Below are 26,195 nucleotides of genomic sequence, written 5' to 3' on the forward strand. Positions count from 1 at the left end.
CATAACAGGAATGTGCTTTACTAAAACATACTGTCCTGTTACTAAATGTGTGAGGAGGAAGTATTTTTATTTTTAATTGAGATTTTTTTTCAGCAAATATCATGGCACAAAATATTTTTACAATTGATTGTGAGGAAACAATAACACTCTAAACGTTGGACCTCCAGCCTCTCAAGATTATTCTCACATGCATCACGTGTTCATTTTTGACTGTTAACTAGACTGTAGGTGTAGAACAGACAAAAAAAACAGCAAGAAAAAAGAAAAGTTTGATGAAATGTACAGTATTCACGTTATCCAATGTCTTGGAGCATAAACCTTTTTCTAAGGATTATCATCTACTTGCCCAATTCATATTTTCAAACATTATTATCTTCACTGTTTACAAAGTAAGAAACAGAAACAGAAATTGTTTTGGATTTGAGTAGTTTAAAGCTAAGGAAACATTTGGCCAGCAGCCACATCACCCTGCAACTCACAACTGGCAACCTACTGAAGGTGTGAGCCTGGTCAGTACCTGAATGGGAGACCTCCTGGGAAAAGGTTGCTGCTGGAAGAGGTGTTAGTGGGGCCAGCAGGGGGCGCTCACCTTACGGTCCAGGTGGTTCCTAATGCCCCAGTATAGTGACGGGGACACTATACTGTAAATAAGCGCCATCCTTCGGATGAGACTTAAAACTGAAGTCCTGACTCTCTGTGGTCATTAAGAATCCCAGGGTGTTTCTCGAAAAAGAGTAGGGGTGTAACCCCGGTGTCCTGGCCAAATTTCCCATTCCTCCTAATAATCCCCCTCCATGAATTGGCCACTCCAACGGCAGGTGGAGCGACACGCCAGTTGGAGTATTTCTCTGTCGCAGTTAATGGCAACATCAGCTCAAAGATTTGGTTCAAACCACCAAATGGAGACGGGTGTGCCGACAAGCGGACCCTGCTGATGCGGGATTAATGCTAGGAAAGAGACAAAATCTAAGGAAACATTAAAGTGAAAGGCTTCCTTAATGAAATAAAATGAAAAACTACATGAGTGTCTGTCATCAGTTAATTTGAAATGGAACAAACTTTCAGTAAAGAATTGTGCATCTAAATAAAGTCACAACATTAAGTAGTAAGTAGGAAATAAATATCATTTTTACAAAGCAAAGTTCTATAAAGATAGTTTTTAACCAGTATGTATTGCATGAAAGAAATCATTATCTTTAATTGTGTCTTAATTTTTGAGGAATGTTGAAAAATAATGTTTTTGATATGGAAGACAACCTTCATAATTTTCCTGCTGTGAGAAGTAGCAGGGGTTTCTGAAAGACAATTGCACTGCATGGAACTGCCATACTGCTAAAAGTCTCCAGAACTTAATTTTCCCTCAGTGTGCACTCTGTAAGCTGAAACAAAAAAATCAATCACCATGCTGTGAGAAAAGAGGTGACATACAAGAACATTAAACAGCAATTTAAAGTGGGGAAGTTACCTCTAACCTCCTTCTCATTTAAATCAGAACTGCATTTAGAAGAGCAGAATTGTTCTTTTCTTATGGCTAAAATGCCAAGAGCCTGATGCAATTATCATTTACTCTTGAATAAGAAAATCAATGAAAGATAAACTTCTGAAGCAGAGAAACTAAAATCATAACAGTACTGCATTTCTGAGAATTTAACTATAGTAGCTCTTGGATCTGTGATCGAAAGGATCATTATCTTGAAGTTCAGACACACTCAGAATTATGTAAACTAGCTGTAGAATAGTAGGATATTTCCACAGTTTGATAGACTTCCCAAAAATATCACAGCTAACATAATTAACTGTAATAGAATAAGGCACTGTGATATGGGATGTGTAGTTCATCCATTTTCCTCTGTGTCAATTTTGCTTCATTAAAGGCACCGGATTGACCAGAGTGTCTTCTGGGTCTCAAACACCTGCTGACAGCACATTTCAGACTTAATACAGATTCTGCAACCAGTAGGAGGGCCAGTGCTTTGATTTAATCTGATCCTAGGTTTAGCAAGACACCATAGCACTTTTGGGGTAGTGGTGAAGCTGTAATAATATATCATACCTGACTGTAATTGTTTGTAATTTTATTTTAAATCATTTAAAAATGAATGGGAAGAAAACTGCAAATGAGCAGTGATTTGTCTTTTCTGGGAGCACAAGTCTTGGAAGTACAATGAGAAAAATGGTGCAAAGCCTCACCTACGGTATTAACTTGCAAAAAGTTTCTTCACAGTCCAAGTGAAAGGAACACCATCTCTGCCTTTTCTCACATTGGCAAATGTGATTCCAAAGTAAGAGAATCAGAGCTTTTTAGACTGGTTTGATTTTGTACAAACTGGCTTCCACCTTTTTTTTAACTTTAATTTTTCAGGAGTGTGGTTTATAACAAACTGCCTCCAGTAATTTTGCAGTTTAGGCATGCACATGAAATCACAACACTGTAGCAAAATATAAAAGTAAGCGCAAAACATTCACTTGGTAATTTGACTCATGATATTATAATGCCATAATAGAAAATGTAATGCAGTATGTACCCATCCAACATCAGAAAGGTTATCCTGGTGCAGGTGACAGCAAACCAAAACCTATTCCAGAAGCATAGCGCATAAGGTGGAACTAAGAGCACATGACTGACAAAGGATGCCAGTCCTGTCACACAAAAAAGGGAAAATTTAGAATATCTAAATCTACAGGTTTATGAGAAATCAGGGCGCATGGTAGAAATCCTCATAAAAACCATGAAGAATATATAAAGCTCCAGACTGCCAGGAGCTAACAGACATAAATGAACTGTGGACACTGGAGCTGTGAGGCACAAGTGACAACCAACACAGTACATTGACACACAGCATTGTAAGACTGTAATAAAACTTCATCTTCTAACAATTACTCAATAAATAAAACATTTTGAGATATGCTAATTACATTTTATCAACACTGCATTTCTTAGTGAAAAATAAGAACTCTTGCTTTCTATTGCAAACCATGTTTTGTGACATTATGAGGGAATTGCAAGTCACTGTAGCACAATACTTCTAGCTACTAACATCCTATTAGATACTGTAATGCTACAGGGTTCACGTGGGCGCCCTCGCCGCTGCCGCATCAGGTTGGCCCCCCACCGTCGGGGACTCAAACCCGGGTCTCCAGCATCACTCAACAAGGACCCAGCCTCTTGAGCCAAAGGAAAATCTCCCTTCAGCCCAGCGGCTGCGGTCCCTGCTATTCACAGGGAAGGGCGGTGACATCACTGCTCTGGTAAGCCAGCTCTCGCAAGCAATAGAGGCAGTATGAGTTACAATATGTTACTTACGTTAATATAAAAGGCAAGTTTTTTAACATCGAGGAGCCAGCCACACAGAAAGATGCACATAATGGACCTTTCTTATAGGCCTTCAGGTTGCACAAGGAGAAGATTGGAAACAGATAAACATTTCCTTTACTGCAGCAGGAGCTGAAGAAAAATCGTTGTCAGGTTAGGTTTTGTAAGTGTTTGATCTTTGAGACGCCAGGTCTACTTTACTCACCCTTTCTGACAGTCCCTGATCCTGGCTGACAATACAAGGCCAGAGGCCAGAGAATCAGTCCAATCTCTTTGATCTGAAACAGGTCTAAGGACCTTGGCTGCAACAATGCAGCTTTTCAGATGAGCTTTACTTTTCCCTTCAGGCTTAAGAACCAGAGAAACAGAATACAGAAACATCCATCCATTTTCTGACCACTTTATTCAATACAGGGTCATGGGTGAGCCGGAGCCTATCCTGGCAAGCAACTATCACAGGACATACAAACACACACTCACAGCAATGCCAATTTCCCAGAAGCCAGTTAAGCTACCAGTATGTCTTTGGGCTATGGGAGAAAAACGTAGCACCCATAGGAAAGCAATGCAAACATGGGGAGAACATACAAACTCTAGAGCCTTAGTGCTGCTGGACAGCAATGCTAAGCACTGCGCCACTGTGCCACCCAATACTGAAACTGTATTTTTCTCCTTTTCGTACTCAAAGAACATAAAATATTCACTTATATAGTACTTTTTACACAAAAGCTTTTTAAATATAGAAGGGGACCAACCTCATCACCAGTGAAGTACAGCTCCTACCTGGGTGATGTGTGAGAGCCATTAAGCACCACTACACAGCAGATCAGGTAGAGAAGCAGTGAATGTCTTAGAAGGCTATAGTGGAATTTAACCTAGACATTGGGTTAACAGGATCTTTCTTAAAGTAGTCAGGATTGCATCTGAGGGATGGTGCCGCCTACAGTACAGTCCTGACACCATATAGGGGCATGTTTTAAACATCTGGCCCAATGGGAAGAGTGCCACCTACTAGTCTACCAGTACCACTTACAACAGCAAGTAATTTTTCTCTGGGGGACTCCAAACCCAATATTGACAAGGCCCAGTCTTCCTTAGCCGGTGAGATCTGATGAGATCTGAGATCAGGCTCAAAGGTGGTAAAGTTGCTAAGAAAAAATGTGCCCGTGCTAATTTTAAGCATCACATTAAGTACTCCAAAGTTGCCATTGTGCAGCAATTGAGGGTTCACCCATGTGTATGACTGTACATCAGGTATATATGGGAGGTCAGCAAGAAAACCCATTACTAGTGTAAAAATAGCTGCAGTCTGGCCTTTAAAATCTATAACTCATTTGTGATAAAATGCAGTCTTCTGCAGTCTGCAGAAGTGCACAGTATGAGTCAGACAAACTCAATTAAATGAAATTCACAGAAGAAAGCAAACTATACAAATTCTAAAGTACTGGGATTTCAATTGAGCAGGATTCTTGCTTGTTTTTATTATAAACACTGCATGAGTTGTAAGTTTTCATACCAATCATATTTTACCAGTTTTATTGCTAAGAACACTGGCGATATAACAAATCTCATGTACCTTTACCGATAGTTAACAGTTTTAATAAAGAGCTTGTTAAGATAAAATAAAGGAAAAAAAAAAGAAGGATGTGTCTTCAAAAGTTGAAGAGCATTAGTCAATACATAAAAGTTTTTTTTTTTTCTCGCTGTCCAAACAGGGCACAAAACATTCAGAGAGTTTTGTGTATTCATACAGTCCACAAATCCTTTAAATGTACATTTCTCAGTCTTAAAACGTGTACAGAATACTTGCATTTGCCCCTTTTCTGTTGTTTGTATAACTTTCTAGTAGGCTAAGGAATGAACCTGGTGGAAAGTTCTTGTTGTGCTTCTATAGCGTCTTATGTTAGATTGCTGAACTCTGAAAATTGTATATTTTTTATTACATGAGGGGTCGTAACTGGTACCATGCTTTGTGTGTTTTATGAGATGGTGGCACGATTGTGAGTCTAGCTAGAAGGTAAAGAAGGGAGGAGAAAGAAGTACAGAGACAGAGAAAGCAGAGAAAGCATTTCAGCAGAAAGCAGAGAAAGCATTTCTTATACAGTAGGTGATATACCTTTATCCTTATTCTCTACAAAGAAAATAATTGAACACATGGAGTTAGGGTTTTTTTTTAAGACACAACTCTCATTTACTGTACGTTTACAGCAATATTGATGAAGGGAAGCAATACAACAATACCAGAAGGGTTCATAATCAGGATTAAATCAGGATGGGGATTAATTGTACTATCGATTGATATAACATAACAAAATAACTGCTTTAAAGTCATACTAAGAACTGGCAAAATATTTAACAACTTTTTAAAATGTACTGTAGATGTTATTCTAAAATAAAATAAATACCGACATGCTGCAGAAGGTACACTTCTGGTACACTTCTGGATGTACGTCAGTGTCTTTCTTCAGTAGAATTTATAGTTGGCCGTGTAAGGCAATTTATTGTTTAATTATTATTTTCTGTCTGAGAGTCCAGTGAGATGTTATTAGATGTAGTCATCCAGTTTCAGACACCTTTAGGGATTGTCATGGCAACCAGGATAAGAGAAAGCATCAATTGAATTTTCTCTAGACAAATTATCGTTGTGGAAATTGCAGGGTTACTGTAAGTCATGTGACTTCTACATATAATATCCTTTTCAGATGGTTTTGCTCAGTTATGAGTTAAAAGGTATTGTAAGGCGCCAGAATTTCTAATATTTATTATCAACAGTGTTTAAAGTAATGAGTAGAAATGATTCAGTGGTATATTGCTGGAGGCTGATTAGAGATGGGTAGAATACTACAAAGTAAAAAAAAAACTATTGCTTTCATTAGCTCATTCATTACATATCAGAAAAGGCTTTGCTGTTGATTGCATGCTGTGATTTCATTCATTTTACAAACTTAAAACATTTATTTTCTTATAGAATGATAAGATATCTTTTCCCATTACCTTAGAAGTCTTTCTCATTTCTAAATGAAATGGATAGAAACTATCATGCAGTGACAATTCAGTTGAATTTATATAAAGAAGCATATAAAGACAAAAATGTATTTTTAACTGCAACAAAGTCTTATTACTGGATATAGAAAGTGTTACACAATAAGGGAATCTTGCTCTCTCTTTGTCTTAAAACCTGGCAACCTTAAAAGCTAATCAATCAAGGAAACAAACTTAAGTTCAAGAATCACCAGGCATCTGCAGGAGAACAATTAATTCATATTAAGAACTGAAGTCTGCCCAATACTCTCTCTGAAACAATAGTCATATGACAAGTTACCCAATTGTAATGTCACCTGATCAATGAAATTAATACAGTTAGACTTCTGTCATTAAGCCTGAATATAAATGTAAATTCAGTAGCAGCAGCTACAACCAGATTAAGTGAACTGTCTGAATTTCAATCACCTCAGTCTCACACGCAGATAGAACCCGAATAAGACCTTCTAAAAAAACTGGTGGAAAGCCACCAAAGATCAAACATACAGTAAGTAAACTTTTTTGCACTGTTGATGAGCTGTCTTAAGTATAAGGCTCGGTGGAGCAAATCCATTTCAACCCTACTATTACTACTAATTTTTTAATCCCTGAGTGAATGATCAGCCAGTTGTATCACAACAGAAGCATTTATGTGCACTTTTACTCTAGGAGGTTTGTTATACATGTTTTGTTGTTGCATTAAAAACACAGCATATTGTACAGTATACTTGGAATTCATGTGCATAAACTGCACATGTACATTAAATTCAGCAGGAGGACAGACAAGCAACAACATGAGGAAGGAAAGCAAGTGAGGTCCCATTACAGTACACTGGATAAAATATATTTTCTTAAATACATATTGATTATTTTAACATATTTGAAGATAATTAGCAAATTGGGTTTCAAGGTCCTTCTATATACAGTATATGCAAGAACTTTATGTGTAAGAAAAGTCAGTTCCTACTGCTAGCTCTACCCTTACGTGTCTTTAGTTCTTTAAATAGTCATTTACTTGCACCTGAAAGAGTTAAACAGGATTAAGACCTTTCTTCATGAAATATTTCTATTATTTTATACTTTCTTTGCTATGAGAGGAATAAATGTCAGCACAACCTCCTATTCATTATTTTTTAAAGCAAATGGTTAAGAGATTTTGAATAATCCCATGTGCTAAAATCCAAAGCCAGAAATGCTGATTAAAAAAAACAGGGAAGTGATAGCTCAATTTAAGTGATAACTCACCCTTTTCGAAATCAGGGGTGCTGTCTTTTATGAGATGGCTTAGTTGGAAGCCATTGAGGTGAAGGAATCTGAGTTGCTCTCTCAGGGTGTTCTCTTCAAACACAGGGAGAATCAGATGCCCCACGTTGTTCTGTGAGATGGGAAGGCCGAGGCCCAGTGCCAGTGTGGGGGTAAAGTCCACTTGCTCCACAGGCTCAGGGGTTTCAAAGCCAACTGCGAGAAAATAATTGAGATTAAACTGGGGAAAGAAAGGGGTATAAATAAATAAAAAGTTGGCAAACAGCTGGTAATTTCAGGTTTTCCCAGGATCCTTTTTCCAGAAAAGCACATTTTGTTGATTTCCACTGTGGACGGCTACCAGCAGCAGATCCAGCTGACAGAAACAGCAACTGATCCACGATGGGACACTGAGCTCAATTTAACCAGATGTATGATTTTTAAACCACCTGAATAAAAATAATTGAACTTGCACCTTTCAATTTAAAAAAAAGCTACTCAAGTTGATGCAAAGGAAGAGCTAAAGCTGAAGTCCATGCTAAAAAGAAAAAAAAACATTTAAGTTCTTCTAACCTACTACATTTGATGTAAGCCATTTTTATTTCTTCATGCAGAATCCAGATAAAACCTGAATAAAACCTTTAACTTTATCTACTGTATATAACATCCAAATGATGCTAGAGCAGAATTGGTAAGGACTTTTTGAGGAAATTAAAATATTTAGCTTTTTGTAACTTAATACTCAGTGAAATACTGTTTTAACCTGAATGAGATGAGCTGGTAGGATGAACTCCCATTCATTTTTATTTGTATATGAATGTAGAAGAGGATAGCACTGGATGAGCAGGTGGGGATATACTCCAGCACTCTGGTTCAGAAGCAACTAAAAGGCCAACAAATGCAGGAAGGGTGAGTAAGATCTTATTCACAAGAAAGCGAGAGACATGTTACCAGAAATAATCAGAAGGCAGGACCTTAGCAGAGTGAAAGACAGTATAGCGGGTACACCACTTTAGCAGGTTAATATCCTGAAGTCAATTGCACAGTGAGATAATTGGTTGTAACACTTCTTGGGATTGTAAAAACCACACAAGAAGATACAGAACAAGGCTAGGACTGTTAGCTCCATTCAGACAGAGGAGGTTTAAAGAGGCAGATAACTGAAACGCCTAGGTACAAACAAGCACTGCAGGACTATAATGAATATATATTTATTTTTTTAGAAAAGCAGTGAGATAAAATTAGTGATCTTCTGATATTCTTATAGTTTTGTATTTCTCTAAATTAAAAACACATACACAAAATGCCTATTAGATAAATATACAAAATGGAAAAATACCAAAACAAAACAATTTAAGACTCCAAAGATCTTTGTAATGTCATATAAGATACTTCCAATATGAACAAGGCCTCCTGTTTTAAGTTTCTCAAATAGGTCATATAAATTCATAGACAAAAGAAAAAATAATACAAATACAATTAATTACTACTGCCCTAAGTACTAAACACAAAACTGGTAACAAAATAAACTCTACCTATTTATACTGCATTAGGCGTTAAGACTAGTCCGTCCTACAACAAAATAGAATCAAAAATCTTTTAACTGGTTTTCTGTGTATTTTACAATGGAAATTGCCCTTTCATTGTTTTGGTGACATGAGGCTTCAAATAAAAAAACTTCTTTACTTTGACAGTCCTGCTAAGACATACTGTACAACCATAACAGTGGAAGAGTTCTGGTTGTACACTGTCATTTCATAAGTAAAATAAAGCAAATAAGCGTCATTTAATAATAATAATAATAATAATAATAATAATAATAATTGCATACACTTATATAGCGCTTTTCTGGACACTCCACTCAAAGCGCTTTACAAGTAATGGGGACTCACCTCCACCACCACCAGTGTGCAGCATCCACCTGGATGATGCGACGGCAGCCACAGAACTCTCACCCCACATCAGCTATCAGTGGGGAGGAGAGCAGAGTAATGAAGCCAATTCATAAATGGGGATTATTAGGAGGCCATGATTGATAAGGGACAATGGGAAATTTGGCCAGGACACCGGGGTTACACCCCTTCTCTTTACGAGAAGTGCCCTGGGATTTTTAATGACCACAGAGAGTCAGGACCCCGGTTTTACGTCTCATCCGAAGGACGGCGCCAGTTTACAGTATAGTGTCCCCATCACCATACTGGGGCATTTGGTCCCTCATGGACCACTGACTGGCCCCACTAACATCTCTTCCAGCAGCAACCTTAGTTTTTCCCAGGAGGTCTCACATCCAGGTACTGACCAGGCTCACACCTGCTTAGCTTCAGTGGGTTGCCAGTTGTAAGTTGCAGAGTGATATGGCTTCTGGCGAATCCGAATTTAAACTGCTGTTGAATCCTAAATTGTCTTGGTAGAGCATGTGGAAAACCATAGTCCTAGTTAAGAAAACAGTTTTGAAAGGAAAAGACATTATAAAGAAGAAACAATGAACACACCGTACCTCTTCTCTTGAAGGCTAGGCTGATAAGAACGAGAGGTGTGCTCACTTCAGGCTCTGAAGACCCTCCATGACTCCCTGTTTCAGACATTCCATGGTCTCCACAAAGCACTAAGAGACTGGGTAAGGACTCCTCGCTTTCCTGCAAGCCACAGGGAAAACGGAAAAGCAAAATTAAAAAAACAAAAACGTTTAGTCAAAATGTATGTTTCGCATGGGGAAAAAGAGAATTTCAGTTGCAAACTGCAGTGATTGAGGAAACTGGCTCAATTTCATTTTTGTTGTCAATTTGGTATTTCTGTTTCCCTGAGCTACTTTTTTCATTTTTGTTCATGCATCTTATTTTGTAATGCAGTTATTATAGTTACAGTACCTGTATTGTACTTCTGACAGTTTTAAAATATGAGGCTATTAAGACCAGCAGTGCAAAAGGCAAAAAGATAAATTCAGACAATTATTCGGCCTTGCTGCAATTCTATTAAACATTGTTAAACAACACTTTGAAGGCTTAAAGGAATCACTTGTGAATGGTGAACATGGATTTGTTTTAACTTATTTCTCTCTAGTTCATTCTTCTAGCTAGAACTCCAACCTGCTGTGGCATTTTTTTCAAACAGAAACTCTAAAGTACTGTATAAAGTTGGCAAGCAAGTGTTAAGAAAAAAAGAGAACAAATATAACAAGCAAGAATTAAAAAAATGCAGACTAAATTTAAAGAGACTTAGATTTAAAAAAAAATCAAATAGATGACTAATATGGAAAAAAAAACTGCTTACACTGGAATTTAGAACCAGCTAAAAATAATTGAGATTATTAATTTTATTATTATTAGTAGTAGGGCCATTCTTTGCCTTGAGCAAGGTTATTCATGTTGTCATTCTGCAAGAATGCCAGGCATTTTGAAAAACATTGCTTCAGATGCACAAATGGAACCAGCAATCCTCATTTGTGGGAATACAATGAAATGTCAAAAGTGCTCAGTTGTGATCCTTTCTGATTCCTTCCTTGGTGCACATGTGTTTGCAGCACCACAAATTTGTACATGGATCCAGCAAAGACTGACGTTCTTTTCAAACTTGAAGTCTGGACACTTTTGTCTAGTCTCCAAATGGGGGCTGTGTGACTGGATATGGACTGGTAGAGGTTAGATATACAAAAAATCACAGAAAGGTGTTACAAAAGAACATGTGAACCTGAAGCAGAGTTGGCAGAGAGTTAGGGGCTTGAATAATCAGGTGCATTTCTTTTTAGTGAGACTATGAAGGTTTGATAGGAGAGAGCCCTTATACTGTATGAATTAATAGCAAACAAGGTTTCATGGAAGGCTTCTCAAATGTTGGGCATTCAGGTAGATAGCCAGAGGAAAGCATTTGTAAATATATTTTGTTACAGCAAGTATTTTTTTTGCAACACATAAAATACATTTTCCCACTAAATAAACATATATGTATAAAAATCTAAAGATTTTTTATTCAATGCTGGTAGCAGGATGAATTACGGACTCGGCAGCTATCAGGTTGAGCTCAGTGCATATTTTGTCACAGAGTTGGTGCAATATGTTAACAGTTAAAACAGGTATTTATAAATGACCCATTTCAAGAAGGAGATTTTCAGAAGAATCATAAATCAAGCAGGATAGGGAAAACACAGAAAATAGGTAGTTAGATTGATCAGATCCAGAGAAGTGGAAAGGCTGACTCCTTAAACCAGCACTATAAAATAATTTATCCTCAGTGAGATCCAGCCATCTCATAGTGTGATTCTATCACTGTGTATACAGTAGTTACACAGTGCCTTTAGTTCCATCCATTTTCTAATCTCTTTATCCTTTACAGAGTAGGTGGAGTCTATCCCACCAAGAAACGGATGCAAGGCAGAATACACCCTGGACATAGTGTCTCTCCATGACACAGCAGACAAACAGACACAAACACACTTAAACCTGGGTCAGAATTCCCATAAGCCAATTAACCAACCAGTATGTTTTGAACTGCAAGATGAAATTAGATTACCTGGAGAAAACCCACATGAACCCAGAAAGAAGATGCAAACTCCACACAAACAATACCTCAGGAATTGAACCTAGGGCATCAACTCGGCAAGATAGCAAAGCTAATCACTGCACCACCATTAAAAATGGATGGATATCTTAGTCATCTTTCTAGTTCAAAGGCCTCAGAGACACCTCGTACTACTGTTGTATTTATGAAAAACATACAAAAGGCATGCTAACCACTGTGCCATCCGATTCCTTAGTTAATATATTTAATTTTTATAAACAGTTACGATTGTTATTAATTGTTGATTTTTAGCAAAATATTTTAAATTATATTTTACCCAATTTCTTTATTAATTTTGTATTTTACTTATTATCTGGTAGTCAGATTTAACGTACATTTGAACAATGATTTGTAAAATAAATAAATCTAATTGGTGGGAAAGCTATGCTCTAAGTTAGTTAAGTGACTTAGAAGAGAAAGATAACGATTTAAGTTGTTTAATTTTAAAAACTAAGTGATGTATGTAGATGCAATTGGTACCATTCGCACTCCACACTTTAGAAAGCTCACTCCTGTTTATGTGCTCCTCCCTTTCTCAGTGCCGCCCCCCCAACGGAGCGCAGTGGGCGGTGAACTATTTTCACAGCCTCCGATTGGGAAAAAAGACCTGCTGATCTGTCCTTCACAACAGGATGAGAAGAGAAGGTGATTTTTTCTGCATGAAATGTGTGTTGCTTTTATGAAATACAAGTATTTTAAATGTTTGATTAAAAAGTAAAAATCTTACAGCGTACACAAAGATTCTAAGCAGATCATGAGGAAGTAAAATCACACATTTGTGCGCATAAAAAGTGTTTTTTTAACGAACCCATTTTTAACAGCTTTTAAAGTCATGCAATGTTTTAGGCAGGTACACATCATTGCATTGTATTGTTTGCCCATCGTGTTGATAAGTCGATTACCGGCAATTGTAAAAATTAACCCTTCCCCTCTTCCTCGTTTAATTTAAAGATTTTCGTGAAGAAATCCTTAAACACAAAATCATCACTTAAATAATTGATCCAGATACACACACCAGAGCCAATTTTGCCAGAAACAACCTCCCAGAGAAAATCAGGCACCTGGGCTGAGGTCTCCTTTAGCTCAGCTGTTAAATGACACTGATGGACTGGGTTCCATTTAGTTTAAACTTTTTTAGTTTAAACTGAATTATTGCCTGATTACTGGCTGCTGACATTTGGATTAAGACAAAATATAGATTTTCTCAATTTGTATGAGACATCATATTCACAATAAGCAGTGGACTATTTTTTGCATTTGGCTATATAAGAAATGAACCGAAAGTAATGCGGTGATAGCACTTAGAACCGCCTGGGTGCAACTCGTTACATTACAGTTGTAGGCATTCTCTCATGAGGCACCAATAAATATAGGGGTTTGTGCATTTACTGGGACAATTATTAATTGTAGCAGTAAGTCACACAATGATTCTTTGATGGCTATTCGAGTACCAACCTTGCAGAATAACTCAAACAACGCACACACACAGGTACTAATACACAAGAATACATTTATTAATACATAAAATGTGCATAGAAACATAACAGATCTTATCGTGAGGGTTAGCAGAATACAAAAGGTATATATTCAATCACGAAGAGTTACAAACCAAGAGGGACATTCAGTATACCATTCATTTAGACCGTTTCATAAATGAACTTGGATTACAACTTCTACACCAGATACTCAAAAGCAAGCACATCACTCATAGGAATTAAATTGATATCAACTGGCGTTGAGGTAACAATTGAATTCTCGAGCTGTAATGCAGAAGGTTGAATACTCATTCGATCTGTGGGGATTCAGATCTCCCGTGGACAGGCTGTTGCTGTGTCCAATCAGCATTCTCTGGCCCGGTGCCAAGAACTGGCCGGTGTGGGAGAAGGAGGGAGAGCTGCTGATGCTCTCTGAAGACCGGCTAGTTAGTTCTGGCTTTAATAGCGAGTTTGTGCACAGGAGAAAAGTGACTGTGGGTCCAAGCAGGTCACACTCTTTAGACAGGAAGAAGACCAGTTTGTTCCTGATGTAGCGCTAGTCCTGAATCCTTAGATTCAGCTGTCCACAGTTCCGACCGTAGTTCACTTGTTGATCAGGTGAGCTTTTGCGGTGGGTTCACGAGGCTTGCTGCTGGGCTAACCTCGGGTGGATCCTTTGGTTATGCGCTGGTGACCTCTGTTCTCGACTTCCAGAACAAAGGAAATTCCTGGCACTCGGACACACTGGCCGTTATGTGATTGTCCGAGCTGAGTCTGAGAATTTCCAGGGGGAGCCCTTCTGGGCTCTGTTTCACAGAAGCACATCTGAACAAAGGCCAGGCTTTTGTTACGGAATAATGTCTTAAATCAGAAATATGTTGTTATTGCCTTTTGTGACCTCCTCGAAACAAAATATAAGTTTTAAAAAAGTACAAAGCTACATAAGGGGTACTGCACTCTTTGCATTCAAAATTCTGAGCTCCTATTTTCTTTGGATATCAAACTGATTCAGCAGACTTACATCTGTTTCCCTGGAAACACTGGAGCTGAAATAAATCAACTCACAGATGGAAAGTGCTGATATGAGAAAAGTAAACTGAATTCAATAAGTTAGCCAAAAGTAAAATGTTATCGCTTTCAAATTATTTCCTAAGAAAGGTTATGTAAGAGAGAAGGCCGTTTGGGCCATCTAGCTAATTGGACAGCTGGAAGATAACAGATCAGAAAACCTCATCTATCCAGTACTTAACAGATCTCTGTGTCAGCTTCAGGAAAAAACAAAACGGGGAACTTAAAGTTAAGGACTACCACAATGCTCTGTGTAAAGAAGCACCTCCTGTTTTCTTAAATATATATCCTCTTATTTTATACTTGTGTCCTGTAGGCAATATTGCCCTATTGATCTTGAAGAATTTCACCTCAGAGATGTCAAATATGTTTCAGGAGTTTTACTACTTATATATTTTCCCCTCATCATCATCTTTGCCGAACGGGAGATTCAGTTCCTTTTGTCTGTGGATGACATTTATTGACAGCCCCTAATTATCCTATTTGTACCTCTCTGAATAAATTTCTCAACAGCAATGTCCTTCTGTAACACAGAGATTAAAATAACTATCTTTACCTTTAATATTTTAAAAGAGGTCTTACTAACACATGTATACTATTTTTTTTTCTTGATATAAATGTGACAACTTTAATAACATATGCTAAAAAAAGGATTTTTTATTCCCTGCTTCTTTTCAGTGGTAGAAGATGGTTACGCCATCTCTTCCCTGTCTGACAGACCTGAACCAGCGCTGCGCGTCTCTCTCTTGCTCTCCAGATGGCAGCCGTCCCCAGAGTGCCCCTGTGATTGACCGCAGTAAGGAGATGCTTGACAGGTCAGCCTAAGCTGCATAGTGAGAAGGTCACTTTGCATGCTTGCATGACTTACAATCTCCTGAGGTTCAGAAGACTTTCAATAGAAACCTCTGGGTACTTTGGAGCCCCTATCCCCTGAAGCAGAAATCAAGTAAGCATAACTATGGTAACTAATATATGCAAAAATCAACAGTCGTGAACTGACAAGTAATACTACTGTAAAACATCAAAAATTAAATATGATTATTATTTTTTGGTGAATGAATTTATTTTGCAGCATGTTTGCATTATTCACAAGCACAGGTGAATCCTAAATAGATTAGTACAGATATGTTACATGACAAATGGTCCCTGTTATAGGTAATAGATGACTAATTCATGTCAAAAGCTGACTTAAGTGACCTCACTAGAGATATGAAGATGGATCTACATGTCCCTGATGCATTGCTGAAAGCAACAGAACACCTGACTAATATTTCAATTTAAATAGCCTCAAGCTACAGGCAGCGGTTAGCAAAGAAAACACCAAGAAGCACTATTCAGACTGCAAAAACCATCTGAATCTCACATGTCACAGAGAACTGCTGACAATATGATTGGTCCCATACAATATCTTGACTGACATCTGTGAACATCCAGTGGAATTAATCTGGGAACATGTAGATCTGTAGTGCAGAACAAGCTGCTTCTAGGTATATACACACTTACAAGTTAAAAACCATTCTTTATAATTCCTTAAAATATCTTAAAATAAGTGACATGGTTTTACAGATGAATCTTTACACTTTCATGCCTGAGCATGTTTGAATTTTGTCACAGTTTGAACTTGTATTTCTCATCAACATGGAAAAGATATAAGACTGCAGAAAAAAAAGTTTTAAACATAATACACATACATGTTTACTGTGTCTCCATACCGCCTAAACATTGCTTAGTTTAACACTGGTATTGAGAAAGATTACTGGCAAGAATCTGGCCTACATGACCTGATAGCTTTAACTGACTGCTCCCAGAGCACAAAGGGATGAAAAACAGACTTAGCACCATCAGACTTGGGTTTGTTTCAGGCACAGAGAGGATAGCGACAGCCTTTGTAGTCAATCAGGAAACTTTGAGTTTCCACTGTTATCAGAAAAGAGCTGCATAACACCTTCCATGACCTGGTTTTGTTCTGAACTGTAAGCTCACAGTGTGAAAAGAAATGGATGTCTTTAGTGTGCATATTTTGGAAAATGTATACAAAACATCTTAATTACTTTCATTCTTGGTTCAAGTGTGTAGCACTAAGATAAGCTGGTTAATGGTGATGATTATGTGGAACTAAACATGGCATAGTAACAAAAATGAATCTCCATTGTGTAGAAAATGAAAAAAAAATAATTTACTTAAGAAAAAAAAGAAATTTTTAGAAAACACTTATGTGCCATTTAAGTCCCATTATTCCTTTGTAGCCTCTGTAATTGGGTACATCTTCACAGGGCGTTATAAATGACATTTGCTACTCTGACAGAGCTGTTTCTCCTTAACCTAAGTAATGCAATATTTTGGAAATAAAAACGTATTTCTTAGAAACAAAAGGCAAAAACAATTGAAACTATAAGTCAGTCACTAAAAAAAAGAAGATAATTTGCCAGCTTATACAAATCAGGTCTCAAGTTGACTAAATGAAGATAAATGTTTGGCTACAAAAAGATTGCTTTTCTCTCTTCTGACTGGCACCTGTGTATGTTAATAGCAGTGCACTTCTTTCTCTACACAGATTAAAACTGAGATACTGACTGTGAGGTAATTTGTAGGTCTAAGTTAAAAGAGCATCTTACCTGAAAGGGCAATTAGTAACATAGGAAAAAGACTTTAAACAGGAGACAACTTGGATTCAGATATCATCATAGCTCACAAAGCTTCAGAGTGTCACAGGTTAGACTGACAAGCTCTAAGAAGCTCCTGGTGCAGCAGAAAGGTGCATCAGTAGAGCAGAACTGAATTATTACAAGTTTCATACTTCCAAAGTCTATGGATTTTACCAGGAACGTCCCTCCCAATCCCAAGGACAATACCGAAACCTTTAAAGATGTGATTTCTCCCACCACTACCACCAGCTCAAGTGCCAGTACTCTTTCAATAAATATCTGAAACATTCTGAAATCCACTGTTCCACATTTCCATAAGGTGGCAGAAATGAAGATGGAGTTTTTCATATTTCCAATTCCTAGGCTTTCCTGAAGTTTCCACCACCACTACAGGGTTTCACCCTAGGCAGCGGTGTAATCAGTGTTAAATGTGTGTGACTATTTTAAAGGAACATTGATATCTATAAGTCATTGTATGGTCTATATTTTCGGTGTGCACTTAATCTTGCTCAACCCAAGGAGATCAGTCATTTGTGATCCATTTATCAGAGTTTTTTTCCCCATCATTTATAAAATCCTCTGGGTATGCTGCAAAATACAAAAAAGTTCTGAATACCTGACTAGTAATGTAAAAAACATATATATCCACTTCATGTTAACACTACATCTGCTACTGAATCATCTTCGAGAAAGACAAAAAATACTGTTTTATAGCATATCATTTTTGTACTTTATGCTTTTTATAATGCAGTCACTGAACAGAATTTAATTTCCTTTAAGTTCTTTGGCTTTTAGCAGTGCACAAGAGATTATCCCTTTTTATGAAGACCACATGAAAGACCAATGCACCGCCCTCTGAGACAATCTGACCCTGAAGCTCATGTAGAAAAAGTTGTGAATACTGTAAGGATTAGTAATAAAACATAGAACTTCTTCCCTTCTTTATACTACTTGGAACAGTGGACCTGATTTTTAACCACTATCCACCAAGCAAGAGGATGTGTCTATACCGAAACCCAATAGACAACCTACAATTTTACTTGTTAAAGAGCACTGAAATATAATGTACCAATTCAGCTAAAACCGTATTTTATCCCTCCAAACCTTAGTTTACCTTTCCATACAAATAGACCAAGTTTCTCATCACATTGTGATCAGAAACCTTGACTTAAACTATGAAAGTATGGGACATAACAATGAAGAAAACTCCAGAGATCTTTCCTGTTAGTGACAAGTTATTCGGACAATGAATAACTTGTTCCAGATTATTCTGTTCTTTGTTTAGTGTGGTAGATCATTAAGTATGTAAAAATTCAATATAATTATACATAAGCATGCACTGAGTCAAATTTACACACGCATACTCATACATTAGCTTTCTTTAGCATAAAATACTTTGTGCACCTCATGAATCAGATAGAAATCATGTAGATGAAGAGTGCTATACAGTTGCTGCAGAGAATGTAAGACAGAACAGAAACATGGAATTCAAAGTAATCCTCACTGTATTCAAATTAGTACAGTTTGAGCCAACTTTCATGTCTTTAAGTATGAAAATAAGATGTAACATATTGTCACAGCCCACTTTCTCCAGGGAGTCTAACGAGGTGTCCAAAAACCATGATAAAAGATTTTTTGTTTAATTCTAAGAGTAGTTATAAAATATTATTGTTACAAAGAACAAAACATATAAATAGAACAGAACAAAGATACTATACATTATATGCAACTCTGTTGATTTACTTTCATTTAAGTTTATTATAGTTTTAAGAAGATGTAGACAGCAAAAAGAAATATAAAAACAGCCCACTGTTGTTTAAAAATAGAAATGTATTATTTTAAAATGCATTTATTTACATCTATTTTTACATTTCTCGCCATGTCACTACACTGAATGCCAAGATAAAGAAGCCAATGTAATACATAAGGTTGATGGTTTGAGCTGTATTACGGTGACAAAAAAGTCAGTGTACAGTCACTTCAATGACCTACCAACACAATATGAAGCCACACTGACTTACTCCTAAACAGTTTGCTGTACATCTGATATTTTTTTCAATTTTCAAAAATGCACATGAAATATTCAGGATATCTACAAGGATACCCTAAAGGAAAATAATTTATGGAAATAAATGCTTTAATTAGGACAGAAAGAGGAGGCTCTGGTTTTCATTTAAATATCCGATGTACTCAGAATACTTTTGCATTTTCATAAAGGGAGGAAATGGTCGGGACTTGATCAGGCATACTGCGCACCTTGACTGTAACAGTCAAAAGCCAACAAGACTTGAGTGAGAATTTGAAATAGAATACAACAGAGCTGAAACCCTTGTTAATTAAATGTTTAAAGTTTTTAAAAGTGGAATATGGCCTGCTGCAATATAACAGGATTTGTTCTATTATTTCAATTTTATTTAATAAGCGTGTGAAATAAAGCTCACTGTATCAAATGTTAGCAAGCATGTTACTGAAAGGTACATTAACATGGTTTTGGGACAAACCTGTTTTGAAAATATCAATTTTAATTAATGATAAACTTTCAAGGAGGATATTAACACTCCTTATTCCTTACAGCAAGGCAGTGGAAAGGAAGCAAACTACTTTTAATTAAGGTTCAGAAAACAAAGGGATTACACCAAAGGGACTCAAATAAAAACTGGGGCGCTGAGGAACTGCAAAGATAAATTAAGCTTCTCACTCTGGGAAAGCATTAAAGCCTAGAAAAAGGTGCATATAAGTTTAAAAAATCCAGACAATTAAAACAGGGATGAGCTCTCAAATGCACAGTGAGACCGAGAGAGATTTTAGCAAAGAAAAAGAAGAGGATAATGACTCCTTAGTTTTATCAGTAAATTCTAATTATCATATAGATACTGTAGTTTAACCAGGATAGGGGTTTATATTATGTCTTTTGAGAAGTTACGTTTTTATTGTGGAGCATAACAAGCCTCAGCAGAAATGCAATAACAGCAAAACCCACAGACTGCACAAGTACAGTTACTTGCAAAAGTATTCGCTCCATTCCAGCAAAATCTGAATTTGATGAATTACAAAAGATGTTTTCATATATTAGATCTTGAATGCTCAAACACAGCACTTGGATGAGTGGAAAAAAGACACACTTCAGCAAAAAAAATCAATATATAAAATGTTATGTTGACATTCTCGTTGTGGTGCTTAACTATTCTTTGCAGAAATACTTAAAACAACAAATCCTGGAGCATGTAAAAAGCATCCCCGCCCTTGAGGAATACTTGGTAGAAGCACCTTTGGTAGCAATAACAGCTGTGAGACTTTTTGAATGAATTTACGGCTCTTTATTATTATTGGTGCATTTTTTAGCCTTCAAATGAGCAATAATATTTCACATATTGTCACACACATCTGTTGGATTCAAGTCAGGACTTTGGGCCAGTTAAGGACATGAATTTTCTTTTTGTTAAGATGTTTCAGTGTAAACATGAAATGGTGCTTTAGGTCATTTTTTCTGCTAAAAGGCAGATTCTCATGCCAGGTTTAGCTCTAGAGCAAAGTAAAGTTGGTTTACCTCTCTGATTTGCCAGTTATTTGCTCCATCCAATTTCCCCTCAATCATGACAGGTTTTGCAGTACATTTGACAAACTTTGACTGGGTGACACATTGTGTGGGATTTGCGATACACAAAAAGCTTTGCATTTAGACAAAATAGTTCCAGTTTTGCTTTCTCACCCAAAACATTGTATCTAGTATCACTTTGTTGCAAAAACCAGGCAGGACCTGAAAGATCAATCTGCCATACAGGACAGCTTTGTGGACTGACAAGGATATTGTTGACTCCTGGTCATTTTCTCCCATCTCAGCTACTGAAAGCTAAAGCTCTTTCAGCTCATTTGAGCCTCATGGTGGCAATCCTTACCAATTTCCTCCTTGTTCAGCTGGTCAGTTTATCAGTTACAGTATAATCTAGACACCGAAAGGGTTGTACGATACACCTTTCACTTAATGATCAATCTCATCATGCTCAAAGAGATATTCAATGACTATGAAATGTTAATCAGTGCCTTTCTACAACTTTAGCTTTATTCCTGAATTGTTCTGGAAGCTCCTTGGTCTTCTTGTTTCAATCTTTGCTTGATATTTACCACCTTTAAACGGGATCATACAGGAGCATTCATTCTGAAATAATGTCAATCTCTCTTACTGTACACTGTGTGATGATGCACAGGGATGTGCCTCACAGGGCATGGCTTTCCCTTTGGTCCATGTCGGGTTTTTTTACATTTCCCCCTGCCCAAGATGGCGGAGCGCTGATCACGGTGAGCTGATAGGCCCAACATTCACTGGAACAGACAGAACATTTAGAGCACCCAGGAAGGCGTTGTTAACGATGAGCCGATGCCCAGACCGCTCAGAACAATCCCACTTCTCCCAGCACAGACCAGGCCTGTTTCTTCCTCGAAGGTTTGCTGAGGGGAGTCACTTTCCTAAATTCAAGTAAGAAGAGCCATGTCTCTGAATGTTACTTCTAAAGCACTGAGAAAGGAGTTGTACTGCAGATGACTACTTGACTGGCACTGACCAAAAGAGGCACACAGGTATGGAGAAATATTATTTTCCCTAGAACTGATTAAGCGGTAGCACTGCTGCTGAGATTTTTTTGCAGCCCAGATAAGAGTAGTGAAACACAGGCTGGGTGTTGTATGTTTTTCCCCTTTTGTGGACTGTTAATTTCCCCTGGAATGGATAGTTATTTGCACTAGCTACCACAGGACCAGGCGTATTTACAATAAACATTTTTTCCCTGCTCAGGGCCCACCAACAATCTGTCCCCCTATTGTTGGTAATGGCATCTCAATTGATAGAGGACATTCAACTAATGACTAATGTCAAAGTAATTTTGTGCACCTGAGGTCATTTAAATTTGCCATACCAAATTTAAATTGCAATATGCAATAAACAATCATTTTTCTTTGCAGCTTTTGCTGATATTTAACTTCTTTCAACTGGAAAAATGTTCAGTTTGAGCAATCATGTTTTGATTAAGATATGTTTACTTCAAAAATGGGTAAACATCATTTGCAATTCAAAAGATGGGACATCATTGGAAGGTGATGAATATTTTTGCAAGGCTCTGTATATGCAGCAATTAAGAAATCAAAATTCAGAAACTTCCAAATATAACCTACTTATTATCGCCTATAATTTGTGGACTGATTAATCCTGGGTTTTAAGCTTCTTTGGGTTAAACAAAATTAGTCTGCAATTAGAGATTGTCAAAAGTGCTAATTTTATGCTGAAATAAACCATTTTAGAACATCCAAAAAGAAGAATGTAATAACTATTGTGGAAATCAAATCTTAATTCTGAATCATTTTTTTTTCAAATGACAGAATAGCCAATACTTTATAACCATGTAAGGATACAAGAATTCCTCATACATGCTGCTAAGTATCTTTGAATCTGTAGAAGGATACAAATCTATTTAATACTGTACAGCTGACAGATATTTCTCTTTCTTGACAAGAAGAGAGCTTCAAAGATTAAATTTGTTTGTATTTGTAAACAGTCCAGTGCCAGCAAAATAAAAATCAAATAGTTGCTTCAATCAAATTTCTTGAAATGGAAGTCCACAAGATGTTCTTTAAAAAGGAAATACATATAGTGAACAAAAACTAAATATTTTTTTATTAATATCTGCAAACGCACAGCTGATGCACAGAAATCAGACCTTCCAGATGTAGGTTAAAAATAGTGCACTTTTTCATATTTGTACTCCATTTATTAAGACTGGGAAGAAACCAACAGATGCAGAATTCCGAGTCCTAGCCAAGAAGAAATTCTAAACAGTCAATCAGTAAGGACATTTAGAGCTCTCCACTCTCTCAAGTGAAATACATGTACGCAGGGAGACAGACACAGCACAACTCTCAGAGACAACAATAAGAAAACACCTCCTCACCTCTGCATCTCTGTGATGCAGCAAAAGGTTTACATAACAAAAATAATAATACAAACCTTCAATGCTGCAGGCCTGAGAATGCATTTTTGTGAGGGTACACTTGAAGGCTAGCAAATCATAAACATTGTTCTAATATCAGAAAATGAAGGTGGAATTAAGCAAGACAACAATGACAGCTGCTTTAGTCCAGAGCAAACAAGCACCTCCATCTGCTGAAGTGATGAAGTAAACCAGAGAGCAAACTTTTGCTCTGGTTATTTTACATGAAGACACTAAAATATTACTAAACTAGTGCCAATCGTTTTCTACTTCTCATTGCGTTTTTCAATATCTGTGGGAAAAAACATGGTTGGTAAGTATTTCTTAACAGTAAAATACTGAGCATTGGCTTTGTGATAAATGCTAATAACCTCCTAACAAAAAAGGAGATCTACAAATTCCAAAATTTGATGTGCTTTATACAGATTGTTAGGAAATCACAACAGACAAGCTGGTTTAGTGTGAACAACCTTGGAATAAAAAAGTAATGCCCTTGGAATTTGCAATACAGCTAATATTATTAACCCACCACATTCATTTGTATAACTAGGCTGAGAATGTGTGGTTTAAAAAATAATTATTGACTTATTTCAACACACATTTTAAGTAAATCTAAGACAGATCCTATAATTTTGCAATTGTACTAATTCACATAAGACATATTTTAAATCTTTTCAGTGAGAGCTGTTTTAACTGTGTTCAGGAGTAGGCCCACTGGTCACAATCCACCCTCCAATCTGTTTCAGCTTCAACCACTGGTGGCAGCTTATCAGATAGAAATAAAAATAAAATTGACAGGAATTGACACAATCCCAGCAACATGTAAAGGTACGTCTTTCAGCTATGCCACCAGTCCTCCAAACAGAACTACCCTGCACGTAATGAAGTATAGTTGAAAAGTAGGCTACTTCAGAAATAATGGTAAATGTAATAATCACACGCCAATATTCCAAACCAATACCATCCAGTGAGTGCTCCTTTTAGGTCACCAGAGGTCACATCTGTTGAATCAGTGAAAAATGAAAAAGTATGTGCTTGTAAAAGCTGGATTGCTAGAAATCAAGGCATGAATAAATGAAATGAATTAATACATGAAATGAATCTAGTGTAGACCATGACAGGTGAAAGTGACACGTACGGTTGTTTCATATGCAGTAACCACAAGATATCTTCCTAGAGGAGGAAAAGCCAAACTCCTACCTGCCATGTTTTAAGGAACCCACATATCAAAGTTGTAATTTCAAAAGTAATGGCAACAAACATGGATAGTGGAAGATTTCATATTTAAATAAAATCAAAACTTCCAGTAGATGTTTACAGAATCACTGAACCCAAATTTATATTAAAAACAAATTAAATCAGTATATACAACAATGAAATGATTCACCAGTCAGAAGCCCTTAATTGTAGTCTGGCAATGAAAGATTTCCCAGAGCAGCCAAGTTATAATAAGGAAATAGCAAGAGCACAGAAGTCTATGAATTAATTAAGGTAGTGTAAAGAGCTGCTTTGTAGAATCATGTATGTGCAAGGTTTTCGGTCATTTTTTTATCTTTAATTTTCTTTATCTAGATACATTCACCTTCATGTGGATCAAGGCTAAACATGTTTTTATTTCCGTGCGCTCAGCAAATCAAACAGAAATGTAATGACCTGTACATTCACAATTCCTCATACATAGTTATAAAAGCAATTTCCAAATGGAGAGTTGATTCACATTATTGAACTTCTACTCCAGTAATTCTCACCCTGAATAGCTACCCTACTTCAATCTATGTCTTATGAATTAAACACACAAGGTACAGCAACTAATTATCAACGACAAAAAGTGCAAATCATGTATCCTTTATATTGGATCCTTTCTATGCTTTTTGTTCTTGACATTTCTTCAGGCTTTATATTAATCAGATTAAATCTCCTTATCACCTGTTCCATATCAATACTCTCACTTATGAGGTGATTTAGTGCTTATCCAGCTGTCAAAGTCACTCAAGTGTATCATGGTTAGTCACAATATGCTAAAATAATCAAATTGATGTCAAATAAATTTAAGCAAGATCCAAAATCAGTATACCTTATTTTTCTACAAACATACAGTGATAAATGAATGTTAAACTTTGATGCTGAGAATATTATATTGAGTTGACTATTGTATAAAATAACATCAATCATGTTGTAACATTCTGCACACTTTCAGAATATCAATACACAACCTACCGTTCCTAAAATAGTGAGGTTTTTCCATTTTCTCACAGAACATTTTTCACACAAGGTATCGTCCTGTATAATATCCACGAGGACAAGCTTAACGATGTGTTTCTTTTTTTTTTACATGGTGTTTTTTACACTTGTTTTTTTCCAGTTTTAATTCTATAAATTTTCTATACAAGAAGCCTCATGCTCAGCTAATACATTTACAAAGATTGATATAAGCCATTCTTGTAGTATCTGCTCATGCTAATGCTAATTCACTTGAATGCTTTAAAGTTAATATACTGTATATGAAAATTACTTTTTTAGAGGCTGACTTATTTCAAGAGCTAGAGATTGACTTATTTAGTCAATCACTCTATTTGAATGCTTTAGTGCAAGAAAAGCATAAAGACCAAGAGTTAGCAACTATTGTTGATACTGTATATTTAAACCTTTTAAAAAGTTAACTTGACTCATTGGCCTTTATATCAAAAAAGAATTATCATCTTACTGAAATGAAATATGAGGTTATCAAATATGTTTTTTTGTGTGCAAAATATACTTTTAAAAAACAATCCTGGAGATGAGAATCTAAATAATTATTATTCTATATGATTTGAGAATTTAAATCTGCAAAAAGAGGCAACTGAAAGAAAACTATCATACTAGAGTGGTCAAAGTTTTCCAATCTGAACAGAGATTGACA

The 26,195-nt window shown here is 36.6% G+C and overlaps 1 protein-coding gene across 1 annotated transcript in view; it reads right to left on the minus strand.

Annotated features, from left to right (window-relative positions):
• Positions 1-26,195, minus strand: part of pigg (phosphatidylinositol glycan anchor biosynthesis class G (EMM blood group)) — a 135,561-nt gene that overhangs the window by 75,584 nt on the left and 33,782 nt on the right. Inside the window, exons 5-6 of the mRNA XM_069190969.1 lie at positions 10,074-10,212; positions 7,580-7,792 (exon numbers count right to left, since the gene is read on the minus strand). Coding sequence (XP_069047070.1) covers positions 7,580-7,792; positions 10,074-10,212 — 352 coding nt within the window. The remainder of the gene's footprint in view (positions 1-7,579; positions 7,793-10,073; positions 10,213-26,195) is intronic.

Source organism: Lepisosteus oculatus, chromosome 1 (assembly GCF_040954835.1).
Source record: "Lepisosteus oculatus isolate fLepOcu1 chromosome 1, fLepOcu1.hap2, whole genome shotgun sequence".
Taxonomy (NCBI): Eukaryota; Metazoa; Chordata; class Actinopteri; order Semionotiformes; family Lepisosteidae; genus Lepisosteus; species Lepisosteus oculatus.